Source organism: Benincasa hispida, chromosome 4 (genome assembly GCF_009727055.1).
Source record: "Benincasa hispida cultivar B227 chromosome 4, ASM972705v1, whole genome shotgun sequence".
Lineage (NCBI taxonomy): Eukaryota > Viridiplantae > Streptophyta > Magnoliopsida > Cucurbitales > Cucurbitaceae > Benincasa > Benincasa hispida.
Genome location: NC_052352.1, coordinates 66,259,768 through 66,279,447, shown reverse-complemented (window position 1 = coordinate 66,279,447; position 19,680 = coordinate 66,259,768). Strand labels below are relative to the sequence as shown.

General features: G+C 31.7%; 1 protein-coding gene across 2 annotated transcripts; it reads left to right on the top strand.

Moving 5' to 3' along the window:
• Window positions 1–15,623: 15,623 nt before the first annotated feature.
• LOC120075664 (chloride channel protein CLC-b) lies at window positions 15,624–19,095 on the top strand. 2 transcript variants are annotated; one of them, XM_039029260.1, is made up of 6 exons: window positions 15,630–15,969; window positions 16,067–16,267; window positions 16,371–16,548; window positions 16,871–17,403; window positions 17,564–18,719; window positions 18,790–19,095. In XM_039029260.1, exons 1-6 carry the CDS (start codon window positions 15,776–15,778, stop codon window positions 18,895–18,897), a joined length of 2,370 nt encoding a protein of 789 aa, XP_038885188.1. In that variant the 5' UTR covers window positions 15,630–15,775; the 3' UTR covers window positions 18,898–19,095. The 2 variants fall into 2 exon arrangements, with proteins under 2 accessions (XP_038885187.1, XP_038885188.1); XM_039029259.1 differs by having other exon boundaries at window positions 15,624–15,969; window positions 17,564–19,095.
• Window positions 19,096–19,680: the final 585 nt, after the last annotated feature.

The following is a 19,680-nucleotide window of genomic DNA, read 5'->3' as shown; positions in this document are numbered from 1 at the left end:
TAATCACAATTATATTTGCTTAAATCCCTTTTTATTGGTAATATATATTATCACCATAAATTAGTTATTAAAATTATTAATTAGTCTTTAAAAAATATTAATTAATTAACTAATAATAAAATAAGTAATTTTTTCAAGTAAATAATCTTGTACACCTGTACTTCTAGTTTTAATCCATAATCATAGTCATTTTTTAAAAAAATTAAAAACATTATTTGATGTTTAAAATTATTTAGTTTATATCAACTTCTTTTGTATATATATAAGGCCTATAATTGACATTAAATAATTAGTTAATTAACTCTTCAATTAATAAAACTACAAATAAAAAAGATATTTAAATTAATTACCAATATTTTTTCAATAAAAATCTATGATATAAATGTGCAATATACAAAAATTATTTGATAATAAATATATTAAATTAGAGGGTGCGTGGGTAAATTTAGTTAAATTTTAATGGCTTAAAATTGATTTAGTAACTTCAATGCAATAAAAATAAATTAACAAATGAAAATTAATTATTGAAATTAGTTCTGGTTAATTGTATACTTAAGTATAACACATTTTGTAACAACTCTACTTAGGACAACTAAAAAGGGAATCGTTACTGCATGCATGCATAAATATCCACATTGAGGAAAAATAAAATAAAATAAAATAATAGGATTTTGGACTGTTAAGTGTATAATAAACTATTTTGACTTTAACTCAAGATTTTAAATCGTTTGACTTGGGGTACCTCTTAACATGAAATAAATAAATAAAATAAAATAAAAACATGAGAAGACATAAAGATTCAAATGCAGAAACGTTTCTAGTTCCTTTGGCATTGTCACGGATTTTTCTTATCAGTCGTCCGAGTATCTTTGCCTTACTTGAAAAAAATATAAAGATAAAGGTTGAGTAATACTCAGTAATTGATCCCATTACTGGGATCAGGCTATGCATCCACAAGTAGAGAATGATGGGCCCGTGGCTCAACCAACTTCAATTGTCTCAGATAATGAAAAGAAACCAAAGGACGTACTGTCTTGCCTTAACTTGCATGTCTAGTGGCCTGATGTCACACCATCAAACATAGAAAAATAACATGAACATGAACCTGTCGATTCACGCATGTCTAATGGCCTAAAGGCACACTGTTAAACATAGAAAAATAACATGAATGTGAACCTGTCAATTCGCACATGTCTAACGGCCCAAAGGTACACTGTCAAACATGGAAAAATAACATAAACGTGAACCTGCCGATTCACACATGTTTAGCGACCTAAAGACACACCGTCAAACACGAAACTAGACCCGTCGGTCCTCTGAAATAAAACATGCATCAAGGCGAGACGATAAACTGCCTTATTGGTCTAATCATGCATCACATACATAATTTCAGTACTGATTAGAAATTCAAACATGCTCATAATACTCATAACTGCCATGCAACAAGTATATCACAACAACAAAATTATGCTTATAGAGTCCATTAATTAACTTTATAAATCTAATCTAGGCCACCTGGCACGAAGACACCGGTGATAATACCACTTACCTCAAATTGGTTAAAAAAAACCACATAAAATAAAATCTCCTTAGAATTTCTTTAGTAAACTTGAATCAACCCAAAGTTATGGCTTGGTCTAAGACAAATTACAAAACTCAATTCAATCAGCCAATCTGATCATGCCACTATTACTTTCAATTCAAAAGAATAACCATCCAACAACTTATGTCGGCTCATGGCTGGGCGCGGTGGTAGATACGGATATGTACATGGCTGGCTGAATGGCGACGCGAACTACTGGCGAGGGACGGCACGACTCCAAACCGCACGAAGGACAGATGGTGTGGCTAGCAACTCAATGCACGACAACTCAAAGGCGACTGGAAGCGTCGAAGCTCGCGACGACGGAATGGCAACGCGTTCGGCGAAGACCTAGGTGAGATGGCGTCAGGCGCGACGCGGCTAGAGGACGGAGACGATGGCTTTGACGGTGGTGACGAGACGAGGCAACGACTCTTTGCGGTTCTTGAAGGAAAACGAAAAGGAGAAATGGATGGATCTGCGCGTGGGTGAGGAGAGGGAGAGGGGAAAAAAAATCTAATTTCTTTTCTCTGTGTTTTTTTTTTTCCTTTCCCACATGTAAATATAAATATAAATATAACATAAAACCCCTTTCCTTTTCCTTTTCCTTTTTAGATTCCAAATTCCCCATTCCTCTTATATATATATTCATATTTCTTTTAAAACTTCCAACAACAAATTTAATTATCTCCATAAATAATCAAATATCCAAATACAAGCCAAATCAAAACCCAATTAATTCTAAATAATTAGATTATATTTTAACTTAGCTAAATACATAAATATCAGATTCTCATTTATCCAAGTAGTCCAACATAAATTAAAGCTTAATTACAAAATAAATTAAAACTTAATTCCAAAATAAATCGGGGTGTTACACATTCCCAACATCCTATTCTCATTCTTATATATAATCCAACAAAGTTATCTTTCATTTACAGCCATTCAATTCCCATGCATCTACAAAACCTTAATCCAAATTGCTCCGAAGGATGGAAGTGGAAGTAATCGTTATGTGGAAAAAAAACCCAATAGTTTAAAATTTGGGATCTAATTCATGATTTTAATAGAAATATTAATTAAATTAAAATTTATTTATTTATTTATTTGTTAAATAAAAATTAAGTACATCTAGTTCAAGTAATTTATTTAATAATTAAACACTAATTAATTAAATTTGATTTAATTATTTTATTTAATGTACATATATAAATCATATTCTAATATACATATTCTCTCATACTTTATAGTTTTAATGTGAATCTCATTCGCATTAATTATAGCATATAGTATTGATATGAATTCAATTCATATTAATTTAATATTTCAATCTTATTTAAGTATTAATACTCTCATATTATAAAGTTTTAATTTTGAATCTAATTCAAAATTTGTAGGATTGTATCAACAGCAGCGGAAACACAAGGATCAGGAAAAATGAGTTTCAAGACATACCTCTTGTAGAACTTCTTCAAAGCTCCTTCACCAGCTGCTATCTTCTCCAAATCTTGTTATAGACCACCTCAATATCTTTCCCACTATTATCTTGGTGCTCTAGATTGAGTTGTGGGACTCAAAACAAGCTTGAATCAAGGGTAGAAGGAGAAATGCTCACTGCAGCAACCTTGTTGAAGAACCTTTTTTTTCAAACCAATTTTTCTCTCAAAACTCTATAGATTGCATGCCCGATTTTCACTCCAGCCTCTTCATTATATTGCAGATCAACATGCAAAGAGAAGAGTTGCATGAGTTGCAGCTCATGCTTGGAGAAGACAAAGGCAAGAAGATGCAATATGTGTGAGTTACTTCAAAAGATGGATAATGGAAAAATATTTTTTTCCATTTTGTGTTTTGTTTGTTTTTCCTTTTTCAATTTTATCTCAAAATAAAATTTTGATTTTGTAAATCTATTTTAATTTTAAAAATGAAAATTTAATTAATTTCATAAATTAATTATAAAATAAAACTTAATTAATTAATGTCAAATATTGAATTAATTTTAACATATATCCATCTTTATATATTTAAATCATTTTTAAATATATATAAATTCTTCTATTCCATTTAATTCTAAAATTAAACATAATTATATCTCATATAATTACTAATTCCCTCAATTCTATTTGAACGTTTCAAATTAACTTATCACGTTATTCTAGAGCTAGTCCGTTACGAGCTAGTAGGGGGACCTCGCGGACCTACAGATCATGGGCTCCAACGATCCGAGATTAATTGGCGAAACTCATTAGACTAAATTAATTTCCATTCATTAACTAATGGGCATTCCACTAAAGCCCATAGTTGCACTCCTAGATATATTATGTCCACATGATTTAACCATAATCAGCAAGTCGACCCTTCACAAGTTGTTATTCCTCAAGTCCTACTGATCCTCTAATGAACAACTGGTTTGTGATCCAATCACCAAACCAAATTCTCTCAGCCTAGTGAAAGGGTGGGGCCCATTGTTCAAGACCTGGATTTAGTACTTGAGATAACAACCTTTCTCCTATCCCTAAATCGGGTAGGCATGAACTCTTCTTGCACCCCATGTCCCCAGCTATCTATCCGGTCTTACCCTTGAAATGGGAGTCTTATTGAGCACCTGACGCTGTTGAGTCAACCCTCAACTATGCAAATCTAAGGGCAATCCCGAATAAACAGAAGTTCATAGTTAGCTCAGGATTAAGATCGAGTTACCTAAATCATCTAGGTGAAATGGTTAGTCTTAAACAGTAAACAACGTTATAAAGTAAGAGTGACTTATTTCTTGGTCCTGATCTTATGCAAACTCATTGCATATGACGCCCCCACTCCTCATGTCATACACATGTACGAATTAAGATCACATCATATGTAGCACTTTACAATTTTTTGTAACAACTACATAGTAGGTTGTTACACACACTGTTACCAGAATAAGGTACCCAACCTCATTCATGTACCATAAATCATTTTGACTATTTACTTGAACCCGGTCCACTCTTATGTCTTTACATAAAGTTCAAGTACTCATACAATAGTCATGGGTCTTAGTTTATTAGATTTAGACTTTCATATAATTTATGAGATCAATAACAAGTTTATTGATTATAGAAAATGTTTATCATTTTATAAACTGCGAGTTTTTAGGACATAAAATCCAACAATAATTAACTTTATATTATAATGTATCTTATACATTATTTTAATTGTATCATATACAATTAATATTAATTCCTTATTAAATTTGAACATTTCAAATTCTTTCAACACTTGATTGAAGAAAATCGGATATGAGGATTTCCATGAGCAACGGAAGGATTGTTCCAAATTTCAATCGTATATAAACAACACAATTACAATCACAAACGGAAACAACAGGTTATGCGCAAAACAGAAATTACAGCATGCTTTACTACACGATAAAAGGAAGAATTCACTTACCTTTGAAGACTCATCTTCAAGACCCCTTGATAAAAAAACGCTCGATCAACCCGCAAGACTACAACACTCAAACGCTCGTACACCACGATCACTATACTACATAATCACAGCGAACTCGAACAAAGCATCACCAAGGTCACGAATACAGTGAACGCAACGAACGACCTCCACAGAACCTCGACAGTGTCGAGTTAAGTATGATACCACCAAAAAGATTATCTTGGTATTCTCAGTGTGAGAATTCAGAAGTGTGGGCTTTGTGTGGACTTGGTTAGAGGTAGAGACCGGAGGAGAACAATCGTGTAAACAAGTAAATAAAAGATGGCAGAGGTCTATCATATAGACGATGCCTAATCGTTTAACAAAAGTTATGCGATCGTTTAACTCATCGTCTAGCTGAGTGTTTATCGTATAGAAACACTCCACGATCGTCTATTCTCTCCAAGCTGTCGTTTGGTAAGTCTTATTTACTTGACAACCTTTCTGTGAAAACTTTTTCGAGAATGGAATTCTCAAATCAATATTACATAAATCTTACTAAATTTAGGGAAAAAAAATTTCCTTTTATCTCACGGTTACCATGAAACCACCAATAACCTCCCACTCAATTGGTTATTAGAGAAAAAGAGATAATTATCCAATAATTAATATTATTATAAATACATATAATAAGCAACTTATCATAATATATTTATAACCTATAGTTTTAATAGTTCATCTCATGAAACATATAAACCATAGCTATTTTTCTATTCCATGGTCCTTAATGTAAATCTCATTTACATTAACCCTTCACTAGATGTATCTCATACACCATACTGATCATATCATATATAATCGAATTACCTTTTGTCAATTTGAACATTTCAAATCAACACCAAGAACCGATCCTCAACTTGAATCCATTGAGCTACCAAAGGGACATTATGGACCTGTAGCTCGAAGCTCCAATGGTACGTGAACAACTAACTAAACTCTTTAGTCATGGGATCCACCATTCATAGAGTGTTATCCCGTTAACAGTCAGACACTCCACTAAAGAGCGATAGCTAAACTCTCCTTACTACAGATATATTATGTGTCTATCTTAACCAATCAACAGTGCGATAACCCTTCACAGATCGCTCGTAAGTATAGCTCGGTCAATAATCGTTATGCGTCTGTAGTTACATCTAATTCCTTGAGTACCATTTATCCCTCTAATGAACATAAGTCATAGTCCTACTACGACTGAGTTCTCTCTTCCAAAGAGAAGTGACCACTATGTTCAAGCCCCGAAATTAGTCTTTAAGGGAGCAATCTATCTACTTACCCCTGCTTTGAGGAATGAGTGAATTTCATCTTGTGTAACTGAGTTCCCAGCTCCCAAATTAGACAAGTCCCCAAAAGGGTAGGTATGTTGAGTTGGCAATGTGGCCACTCTCACCCATACTAATCAAAGGATCGCCCTCAAAGACCGAAGTTTCCAAAACACTCAGGATTGGAGTCATGTCACCTATGATCGTTTAGGTGAGATGTAAGTCTTTAGCATCAACGACGTTATATACAAAGACGAATTATCTCGTGGTCTGGTCTTATACAAACTCTTTGTATAGGACACCCCCGCTCGCATGTCTCCACATGAATGGACATAATTTACCATATGTAGTAGTTCACAACACTTGCAAAACTCTACAAAGCGGGTTGTGTCCGTAGTGTCACCAGGATCAGGTTTCCCACCTTAATCTTTATACTACAGGCCTATTTAGGTTATTACTTAAGGCATGATCCATTTGTATATCTCATATACATGCTTAAGTTTATATTCGATAATCATGGAGCTTTGTTTATTGGATATGAGTAAATGCCATAATGAAATAACTTTTATTTTATTCATAACAATGTGTATATTACAAACAACAAGACTCCGGGAGAATTAGAACACTAATCCCAACATTGATATCCTTGTTTAACCCATTGTGAACTAGCAAAAGGACCTAACAGACCTACAATTATAAACTCCAATGATACAATATTCATTAATTAAACTCTTAATAAAATTAATCAACCTTCATTAATTATGAAGTACTCCACTGAAGACCTATAGTTGCCCTCTTATGAACTGTAGAATATTTATACGTCCATTGATTTAACCGTTACACATAAGTCAACCCTCCACAACTTGTTCGTAATTACAATTGGGGCAAATTATCATTTTACCCTTATAATTACCTCTTGCTTCTTAAGTACCACTAATCCTCTAATGAACAATTTTGTTTATGGTCTGACCATAAATAAAATTTCTCTCGGCCAATGAGAGGGTGAGGCCTCATTGTTCAAGTCTCAAAGTCAATACTTAAGAGAACAACCCATCTACTTACTTTAAAATTGGGAAGGAGTGAATTTCATCTTGTGAAGCTATGTTCCTAGCTCCTCACTCGGTATCGTCCGTAAAATGGTAGGCATATCGAGTCGGAAACTAAGATCACTCTCACCCATACAGGTTAAAAAATGACCCTCATGAGCAGAAGTTCATAACTCACTCAGGATTAAGATCGAGTTATATGATTGTTGTTTAAAATATTAATCTCTTTATTCAATGGTATAATAAAGAGAGATTATATATTTCGTGGTCCGATCTTATACAAACTCATTGTATATGATACCCTCACTTACACGTCTTAACATGAATGGTTTTGACATCAACGATTTGGATCAAATCGTTTGTAACACATACAACATCTGTAACATTTACAAAGTGGATCGTATTCATAGTGTTACCAGGATAAGACACTCAACTTTATATAGATACTATGATCTTTTAGGTTATTACTTGAACGTAATCTACTTGTATGTCAACCATATACTATTCAATTTACATTAAATAACTTTGGATTTCAGTTTATTGGATTTTGAGTTATGCAACTAATAAATAACACTCATTTGAAAAATAATAATATTTTATTTGTTAATAATTTGTTTACAACATTTATGTTGTAGAGGGGAGTTTTCACTGAGTGAGAGCAAGAGTGATGGTATCTACAGAATGAGAGGTCATGGTGTTTGTTGAGAGTGAGAGAAGAGAGGATATCGAGCGTGAGAGAAAGAAGCGAGAGGCTCAATCTACTTGCATGATGTTCGTTTTGATAATTTCTCCCAAATACGACATGAATAAAAGGGCAAAATTAAAATTTAGAAAGTATGTCAAATTTTTACTTCAATCCAAAATTTGGTATTATTTGTACGATTTTTCCCTTATTTTCATTATTACTTTTTTAAATCTTAGCTTTACTTTTATTAACATTATTATTTTTTTAAGAGGTTCAAATCGCTTATAAATTAGAATAATCTCAATGAGAATTTGTCAAAGAGAGCACAACTCATTTGGTATATGGATGTGTTAGCAACGACTAAGAGGTTTATGGTTCAAATTTCTCTATCCCTATTGTACTAAAAAAAAAATTAATGAAATTTTTAAATATTTTAAGGATAAAACTAGAATTTTAAATGAGATGTTATTGAAAGTAAACTAAATCATCTTCTATATTATTTATCAGCCTACAATTTTATTTATAGAAATAAACATAGTCACGGGTTCACATTTGTCATGAATTGATGAAATCCTAGATGTAATTTCAAGTCGTATCATGAGTTTTGTAAAAATATAAATTCTTGTCCATTGTTAAAATTTAGCGATCTTGACTTTTCTTAATATCCATGAGTAATTTTGCGACATATGAAAAAAGACAGAAATGATAATGTGTAAATCTATATCTTTTTGAACGTTCAATTTTCTTAATACAATTTTAAAAAGAAAGATTCGAGCATGTGACGATCAAGTATGCATACCTTATACTTATTATTTTTAAATAAGACGTGGATAAGTGATTATTCCAACCATCATCTCAATTACCAATCATTATATCTCCTTTGCATTTTTTTTAAGGAAAATCTCATTTACAACAATTTTTTTTATGATTGTAATTAAGTAATTACATTTTCTAAAGTATATAGACTAAACTATTGTATAAATAAGTATAAAAGTTAAAATCTTGCGTAAATGAAAATAAAGTGATTGATTAAAAAATTATTAATTTCCCAAAAAAAAAATTAACATAAGGATCAAATCTTATTTTGAATTATTGTTTCCGAATCACAGTCAGTTAAAGTTGATTTGCGAACTTTACAAAACAAGTTTTCATTGTTTGTGTTTTTTTTTTTTTTTTTGTATTTTTTTTCTTTTTCTTTTTCTTTTTTGGAGTTATTGTCATTGTGTTGTTCACTTTTTAAATGATGCATAAAACTTAGGTAAAACATCTAGAATAGGTAATAAATAATTATACTATTTTCTTCCTGATTCAATTTATTGTGAAGGGTAAGATATAATTATAGTTTTCTCAAGTTATTGTCATTGTGTCCTTTCCACTTTTTAATGATGCATAAAACTTAGGTAAAATATCTAGAATAGGTAATAAATAATAGGAAAATTCACGTTTAACTTTTCATCTTACTAACTTTTTTTTTTTTTTTTTTTTTTTTTTTTTTTTTTTGTAAATTTGTTCAAACCATTTTTATGGTCCTTCTAAGATGACTATAGAGATTTAGTTAAAAAATTAACGATTTTCTTTTACTTATAGATTGTTATGATCATTTGTCTTTTTCGGTATATCTCACCAGATTAAACACCGATATTCTACTAATTTTTTCAAATATTATGTAATCTACCAAAATCTTATACTAAATCTTATATATTTTCAATTTTCTCCAAATTTGATTATCTTAGCCAAATATTATATCAAAATCTTATGTAATTTTTTAAATCTTTAACCTAATTTATAATTTCCAAATCAATTTATTAATGATCTTTTAGATGGATCTCATGTAATCATTGATTTTGATTTTTAAATTTGGGGAAGATTAAATTTTTCAAAAAAATTAGGTAAGATATATAAATCTCGATATTAATCTCGGACAGATTAATATCGAGATTATGAATTATTGAGCAGATTGATATCGAGATTTTATATATTTTTCCTATCTTATCTATTTTTCTTTTTCTTCTTCTTCTTCTTTTTTTTTTTTTTTTTACAAAATTTAACATTTCCCAAACTTTAAAATTCAAAATACACTATTCATCTAAAAAAAATCTAATTGACAAATTCATTTAGAAATTAGAAATTCATATCATTGTGGAAATAGACTTTGACCAAGTTTTGAAAAAAATACATAAGAATTAAATATAATTTTTTATAAAACCAAATTTGAAGAAAATTTGAAAATATTTAAAATTTGATATAAATCTTGTGTTACATATTATTTAAAAAAATTAGTAAAATCTTGATGTTTAATGTACCGATATGTAGCGAGAAAGACCCAAAGGGACAAAACAAACGATAAATTATATAAAAAAAAAAGAAGTTAATTTTTTAATTAAATATCGGTGTTCGATCTCATTCGAGATGGATAAAAAAAATATTTGAACGAATTTTAAAAAATGTGTTATTAGTAATATGAAAACTTTAGTTTCGTACCCTTTTCCATAAATAATTATACCATTTTCTTCCTAATTTAATTTATTGGGAAGGGTAAGATATAATTATAATGTAGTAAATTATTAGTCATTATAGAAGTCATTACTTGAAGAGTAATTAAATTATGATAATTATTAAAACAAATAGTTTATTTACATCATATACATAAGAATAATTGTTTTTCGAATTGGGAGAAAAGCAACCCAATAATTGCTTATAATTAGGGATGATCTACCTGTTACTTATAATTTGTTTTAAAATAGAAAAAAATGTGATAATACTTTTTCACTCACATGGCAGTAATAATAAGTAAATTTCGTTTAAATATTATCATGGTTTTCAAACTTTGTATGTTAATTTGATTTTTTTTCTTCTTATTGAGGAAGATAAATCTTTAATTGGGATGGTTTCTATGAAAACTTTCTAAATGACTTATATTATTTAAAACAACTTCCATGAATTCAAGATTTCGTCAAAGACTAAGATAGATACAATCATATAGAACTTAAAAATATAAGATGAGTTTGTATATGATATATATAGAGTTGACAAAAATTTCCGCAGGATCGGGTTCTACGTGTCCTCGCTTTGATGGTTTGATTAGGGATGGTGTCAAACCAGGGATACAAAATGGGTCCTCAACCGGGGACGGAAAGGGTATCCCCGTCCCATGTTCTCATCCTCAACCCACCCTGGATATTTTAATATATATATATATATTAAAAGTTAATTATGTTGTTAAGTGAAATAAAAAAAATCAATATGCTACTGTTTATTATATATATAATTACTTTTTTTTTATTATTTAATATATATAACATAAATAACTTTATATAAATATAAAACAATAATTAAGCTATTGTTTCTATTTTTAATTTTTTTAAAAAAAACTTCATTTAAATAAATAAAATAATAATAATATCAATTTGTTAGGTAAAGTATTTACAATTTTAATATAAATATCAAAATTATAATTAATTTTAAATAAATGAAAAAATAAAATAGAAATAGAAAATTTTTCTCCATGGGATCTGATTCCTGAAAGGGGATTCCCCGACCTCGACTCCCTCAAACGGAGAATGGGACGGGACGAGAATTGCAAATCTCCATGGGAATGAGGACGGGACAAGGGTACATCCTCGATCAAAAATTTGATCTTCTTTCCTAGGGGTCGGTTCGATCTCCACCCTTAATTATTATATTTACAAAAATTAAAGTAAAATAAAATGAGTATGAAATTCTAAAAAATTAAAATGTCTAATGAATGATTCAACCTTCAATGTTAAATCTTAAATTATATCTAAGTTGATTTTTAATACTTTAAAATTAATTTTGTATATATAATCATGTAATGAAATTACAACCTGATCACATATATCCGTCACAATATATTTTTTTTTTGGTACATTTTGAAATATCATCACATGTTATTTTTAATTTACTCGCTAAGAAACATTTTTTTTTTTTTTTATAAAAAAACTAAATTTAAAAAATAGAAAATAATAATAAAAAAAAGGGTGAAATGGAATTACCAAGATGCTTTTTGTTTCTATGTTCCCAGATAAAGGGGAGAAGTGGCGTCTCGAGAACGCACCGTTTCGGTTCACACTCTCTTTTCTCCCTCAACCTGAAGTCCGTCTTTGTTTGTTGGAAAAGGAAAAAAAAGATTTAATTAGTTACGATATAATTAAAAGGTGCCCCATAATTATAGTCAAATTATATTTTTCCCCTTTAATTTATTTTTCTTTCTTCCCCAACTAATTTTATGATTTAGAAAGAATATTAATTTAGGGATAATCAAATTAGATACTCCATTGACTATGGAAATCCGTTCAAAGTTATATAAATTTATTTATTTTGTTTTTAATTGTTCAAATATTGAGGATGATAAGATGGGCCATCTTTTGTTATGTTTAATAGTGTTATTGCGCAAGTCATGGACACGATGTTTATTCATAAAATATAAAATACAATAATTAAAAAGAAAAAAACAAATGTGCATTAATATAACTATTTATTATATTGTACTAAAAAAAAGCTATTTAATATATTTAAACAAATATTTGCAATATCATCCCAGCAAAAAGCACAAATATTAATAAGCAAGTTTGGAAACATAGATAACTGTGATATATACCTATGAAATAAATGCAATGAAATATCATTCCACAGACTTCATTTGTAATATATATATATATATTTTTTTCATACTAAAGAAAAACAAAACAAAACTTAAATTTTAATCCATCAAAATTAATTTATTTCAAAATCTGATTAAATAATAATCATAATTTCCAGGTAAAAAATCACACTATGTATATATATATTTTTAAAATTTATAATGAAAAAACTAATAGATATTTTTTTTATCTCTTTAAATAATAAACTAATCGTATAAACTAAATTTAAGATTTATTAAGAATAATTAAGACCATGCTTACCATTCAGTGATGAAAATTGATGTAATTGTAATAAAATTTCATTAATAGATCAATCAAAATAGGTCATATTGTAAATGTAATTGGATTTTTTTAATCACGTTTACTTAAAATTATAAATTTTGTCGCATTTACGGTTACCATTACTGCTACCTGTAATGATAACGATAATAGTAACAATAAATGTGACAAAATTCATAATTCTTCATGTTATAACAGTAACAATAATGATAACTGTAACAATAACAATACGATGTAATTTCTATACGCAATTAGATTGAGTACTCTCCGCTCGTTAATCAATTTGCATTTTTTTATTACAAATTTGGAAATGGACTTAGTATGGATGAACACAAGTAAATAACATGAAATTTAATCAAATGGAGCTTACTTTTCATATTACCATCAATTTATTACATTTACGTTTTTACTAAATAATCGTGGCCGAGAAAATCCTTTAAAAGTAGAATTAAAATTGAACCGATGTGAATAAATGAAATGTATTAATTGGTACTACCATCCAAAACAAGCAAACATAGTCTTCTTTCATATTTAAATTATATAAATATAAAGAAATATGTGGAAACCAAACGCCGAAAGGGCATCCATTAAAATTTCCATTTTTTTTTTAAGTAATTCCAATTCCAATACCATTCCCCATAATTTCATAATAATTGAGATTTATCCATATTTCTGACCTTTCATGGGGACTCGATGGCATCCTCTCCTACGTGGATCGGACCTATAAATATTCGCCACCTGTCCCTTAATTATAATTACTTTTTTTCTTTTTTGAAAAAGAAACCTGTCCCTTTATTAGTTTTGGACATTTTGGCCACCATTATTATCAATTATTTTTCATAACCTTATAATATTTTTCAAATACAATCTCAATGCATATTTGTACGTGAAATTATTATTTTTTCTTTCCATTTTCCTTTTTTAAGTATATGTGTTTCTGCTTTAGGGTGTTTTCTTTTGTTTGTTTACTGTTTTTAGTAGGTTATGAAAATCTTAGATCGGTTTAAATAATAAATAAGTTTCTTTAAAAAATATATTTTTTCTTTTTCCTTATAGTTTGGCTAAATCATAAATAAAAGGGTTTCGACTAAAAGGAGATTATAATTAATTATTCTTTTCAGAAGTAGTTTCCAAGCCAAACAAGTAATTCGATATCAAATATTATTATTTTCATAATTAAAATGTGTAAATGAAACCAAAAGTAATTATTCCTCATTTTGAATATATATTCATTTACATTTCCATATTAGAAAAAAATATATAATAATTACCCATAAGCTCCACATTGGTCGAGTTGGACCGGACATGACAAATAAAGCAATAATTCTATTTTATTTTATTTTATGAAAACGAAGCTATAAAGTTGTTGGCCGAAGTTATTGAAATCACATAACAATTTTATTACCAAACTTAGATCGGCTTACCTCTTCGATCACCGAAAAGCCATTTATGATCCACCGTCCATTCTTCTTGATCCATCGGTCTACAACACACCACGTGTTCCAAACCAATTGGATTAGCGATTTGTGCTCATCCCTATCTCACGGATCCAACTAGCCGTGAGGAATCAGCAATAATATTTGCAAAAAATGACAGATACGAATTGTGTTAATTTAATTTCAATTGCATCATATTAATTAATAGTCAAAAAAATAAAAAAGACATGAAATTGACGTTTAATGATAATGTCTAAGGGATAAATTCTTAGATTAATTTCATCATTTAATTTTTTTTTAATATATATGTTATTTAAAATTGAAAAGTATCACATCATATTAAGATGAGACGTATAATCTATAGTATATTTTTAATATCGTAAAATTATTTATGAACATTGTTAGAGTAGCACATGGCACATGTGGGTATGCATGTTAAGACCTAGTGGACCTCTCTTTTATGGATAGAGTGGAATTTTCAACGGATAAAACTTCTTAAACCATAATTGAAGTTTTCATATTATAAAATTATGAATGACCATATATTTCACTTTCTAGTTTCTAATGTTTTCTCTTTTCTAAAAGTGGTGAGTAAACAATCAATTGTTTTTAGCCATATTCAATCGTTTATCTAGTTTGTTCCTATCTTCATATTTCTAATATTATATTTCAATAAAAGTATATCTCATCAAATTTGATATCAAATTCGATACATATATCTTAAAGCCAATAATAAAAATGATTTTTCTACATAACTGGTGTGATCAAATATCTAAAATGGGATGAATCTTCCTTCTTTTCAAGTAAGTGGATTATCACAAATATATATTTTTTTATTTATTGAATTTTTTTTAACAAACCAAGCAACTTGAGTCCTGGGTCAAGCTTCTTTTATTAAAAAAGACAATAATAATAAAGTTACAAAGACAGGGAATAAATGTATTTTTTTTAATATAAAAATGCAATACTTGGTAAAAGAAAGGTGCCATAATGGTAAACTAATGTTCCAAATGGTATAAAATTAAATGAGTGCCAAGTTGCCTTGTTGAAAACTATAGATAAATTGTTTTTAAATAAATAAATAAATATCTAAAAAAAAAAAAAAAAAAAAAAAAAAACTATAGACAAACCAAAAACATGAAAAGAAAAAAAAGGGTAAAGAGGATGGGGGAAAAATGAACAACTGGCCATTCAAATGACCACAAGGGAGAAAGTGACAAGACAAGTGCATGATTGAGATAACATTGTTGCATTAAAATCCTAGAACAGAGGAGAAACTTTACACTTTCTTCCAATCCACAAACCAACCCCAACTCCAAAACTTGACCATTTTCTCTTCTCTCTGTCCATTTCACTGCATCAATGGAGGAAAATTCAAGCCTTGTCACAGAATCAACTCTCACAAACTCAGTGGAAGCAGAACCTCAAGAAGAAGAAAGAGACCCAGAAAGCAATCCCTTAAACCAACCCCTTCTCAAGAGAAGCAGAACTCTCTCTTCTAGTCCTCTTGCCATTGTTGGGGCAAAAGTTTCTCTCATTGAAAGCTTGGATTATGAGTAAGAATATATAAACAAAACATCCTCTTTTTTTTTCTCCCCTTTTTTCCTTGAATTCTCCAATTTCTTGAATTGGGTTTGGTTTGAATTCATTCAGGATCAATGAGAACGATCTGTTTAAGCACGATTGGAGAAGCAGATCCAGAGTTCAAGTGTTGCAGTACATATTCTCTAAATGGACATTGGCTTGTCTTGTTGGACTTCTTACAGGGATCATTGCCACTCTCATCAATCTTGCCATTGAAAATATTGCTGGCTACAAGCTTTTGAAAGTGGTTGGTTACATAAAGGAAGAAAGGTAAGTACATATATACATACCGATTAGACTTGGTTTTGTTGATCTGTAAAAACAGAAACTTAATGAATTCAAAAATTCTGGTTTTGAAATGATTTGGATTTAGGTACTTAATGGGGTTCGCCTACTTTACCACTGCAAATTTCCTTCTCACTTTTGTTGCTGCTATTCTCTGTGTATGCTTTGCTCCCACCGCAGCTGGGCCTGGCATACCAGAAATCAAAGCTTATCTCAATGGCATAGACACTCCTAATATGTTTGGTGCCACGACGTTGATCGTTAAGGTGTGTATGCCACACACTTGTTGAATCTCAGCACAACAAACACGGTTGATCAAATCATCTTTGGATTGTCGTCACTGTCTTTTGTAATATCCTCATTTGCTTTTGATTGATTGAATAGGCGTAAGAATTAAAACAGGTTCTCTAATGCCATGAATGTCAATGTCAATCCTTGATCAATCTACAAAATGAATCAGACTGATCTGCAGCTCACACAGAATGTAGACAATCTGAGAAACTGAAACTGATGATGCAATTACTCCTTTGATCTTTGATATCTTTCTTGGATAAAACCAAGTGGCATTATAAACTTTGATCCTTGTAGATTATTGGGAGCATTGGAGCAGTGGCTGCTGGGCTAGATCTTGGGAAAGAAGGGCCTCTAGTACACATTGGCAGCTGCATTGCTTCTTTACTTGGACAGGGTGGTCCAGATAATTATCGAGTTAAATGGACGTGGCTACGCTATTTCAACAATGATCGTGATCGGCGAGATCTTATCACATGTGGGGCATCATCAGGGGTTTGTGCAGCTTTCCGAGCTCCGGTCGGGGGTGTCCTATTTGCTTTAGAAGAGGTGGCTACTTGGTGGAGGAGTGCCCTGCTGTGGAGGACCTTCTTCAGCACTGCCATTGTTGTGGTGGTCCTAAGAACTTTCATTGAAATATGCAAGGCAGGTGAATGTGGGCTGTTTGGAGAAGGAGGGCTTATCATGTTTGATGTCAGTGGTGTTTCTGTTAGTTACCATATAATGGACATCATACCTGTTGCCATCATTGGTCTTCTTGGTGGGTTCCTTGGAAGCCTTTACAATCATCTCCTCCACAAAATCCTCAGAGTTTACAACCTCATCAATCAGTAAGAAAATTCACTCTCACTTCCTCTCCACGTCAATGTAAATCAAAAGGAAACTAGATTCAAATATTTTTCATGATTAGGCTAACTCTAACTTCATTTTGACAAGCAAATTTGCAGAATGATCTGATAAGAAATTGCAATGGTGAAATGGTATTTGCAGGAAGGGAAGAATGCACAAACTATTACTAAGCTTAGGAGTATCACTCTTCACTTCAATCTGTCAATACAGCTTGCCATACCTTGTTCAATGCACTCCCTGCAACCCTTCTCTTCCAGATTCCGCTTGCCCTACCAATGGCCGCTCCGGCAACTTCAAGCAATTCAACTGTCCCAAAGGCCATTACAACGACCTCGCTACCCTTCTTCTCACCACCAACGATGACGCTGTTCGAAACATTTTCTCCATCAACACTCCCGCCGAGTATCAGCCTCTCTCCCTCGTCATCTTCTTCCTCCTTTACTGCGTGTTAGGGTTAATCACCTTCGGTATCGCCGTCCCCTCCGGTCTCTTCCTTCCGATCATCTTGATGGGCTCTGGCTATGGCCGCCTCATCGGCCTCCTCATGCGACCCTACACCAATCTCGATCAAGGACTCTTGGCTGTTCTCGGTGCTGCTTCCTTAATGGCCGGCTCCATGCGGATGACCGTTTCTCTCTGTGTCATATTCCTCGAACTCACCAACAATCTCCTTCTCCTTCCGATTACCATGATTGTTCTTCTGATTGCGAAAACCGTCGGTGACAGTTTTAACCCTAGCATTTACGACATCATTCTCCATCTGAAAGGGCTTCCATTCCTGGACGCGAATCCGGAGACGTGGATGAGGAACATCACTGTAGGCGAGCTGGCCGATGCGAAGCCGGCGGTGGTGACGTTGCGGGGATTGGAGAAAGTGTCCCGCATTGTGGAGGTTCTTAGGAACACGACGCACAATGGATTCCCTGTTGTGGACGCCGATGCGGTGGTGCCACCGGTGGGAATGGCGGTGGGAGCGACGGAGCTGCACGGGCTGGTGCTGAGAGCGCATCTGCTACAGGTACTGAAGAAGAAATGGTTCTTGAGAGAGAGGAGGAGAACGGAGGAATGGGAAGTGAGGGAGAAATTTACATGGGTGGAACTGGCGGAGAGGGAAGGGAAGATCGAAGAGCTTGTAGTGACGAAAGAGGAGATGGAGATGTACGTTGATCTTCATCCTCTTACGAACACTACGCCTTATACAGTGATGGAGAGCATGTCGGTGGCCAAAGCTATGGTTCTGTTCCGGCAAGTAGGGCTCCGCCATTTGTTGATTGTGCCCAAATATGAAGCAGCTGGGGTAAGTTCTTCTTCGTCTTCTTCTTCATTACTCCATCAACTCGCTGTCATTCATTCATCGTTGATTGCAGGTTCCGCCGGTGATTGGGATTTTGACGAGGCAAGATTTGAGGCCATACAATATTCTGAGTGCATTTCCTCATCTGGCAAGAATCAAAGGCAACGAAAAACGGAATTGAACTATCAATTTTTCTCATCTCATTCATGATTCAACACAAAATATACACTCTTCACATATTCCAAAAGCTTTTTTCTTCACTTACTTTCTGCTGTATTTCGTATCATATCATTGTTTCTATTATTTCTTCACCAATTTTGGGCCTTCTATTGATTCAATTTTCCAATAAACAAATGGATTCTCCATTCAATTTTGATTCTCTTTTTCTTTTTTGTGGAAATATAGTTGTGCTTGATAAAATTTCCTACATTTACTTCTAGTTTGATTCTCAGAGTCTTATTTGAGCTTTTAGCAACTTCCAAGCTTCCAAGTATGAAAATTTTGAATTGGGCAGTGATGAAATATGATTTGTTTTAGTGCCAATTCAAATCCGTGTACAACTTCATGAACGGTAGTTTTTTTCCTATTTCCTTTTTTAGAGATGATCATCGATCTTCAAGATGATAAATGATGATGTTTTATTCACTTGTTATGTATTGATTGGTTTGTTGGAATAAATGATATGTGACATTTCATGTAGAGTTGCATTATTTCATGAATAAACATGTTTTTTTCGTAATTAACCAATTTGAAGACGAGACATAACTATTTGAATGGCCACGAATAGTCAAGTATATGCCTCTTCTTCTAACTGCATTGAAATTTTTTCAAGCAATCTACTCTCATAAAACTTTTCTCCCTTTTTATAAATTTATGCAAGTTTGGTTTATTTCCACAAAATGTTGTTCGATCTTGTGGACGGAATGCTACTTCTATAAGAAAGTTACTATGTTATATCTGGGAG

Bases quoted from the DNA above. Each gene is read 5' to 3' on its own strand.
- LOC120075664 (XM_039029259.1), top strand. From the start codon at position 15,776: ATGGAGGAAAATTCAAGCCTTGTCACAGAATCAACTCTCACAAACTCA. The intron at 15,970-16,066 runs GTAAGAATATAT...GAATTCATTCAG, and splicing joins ATTGAAAGCTTGGATTATGA to GATCAATGAGAACGATCTGT. The intron at 16,268-16,370 runs GTAAGTACATAT...ATTTGGATTTAG, and splicing joins GGTTACATAAAGGAAGAAAG to GTACTTAATGGGGTTCGCCT.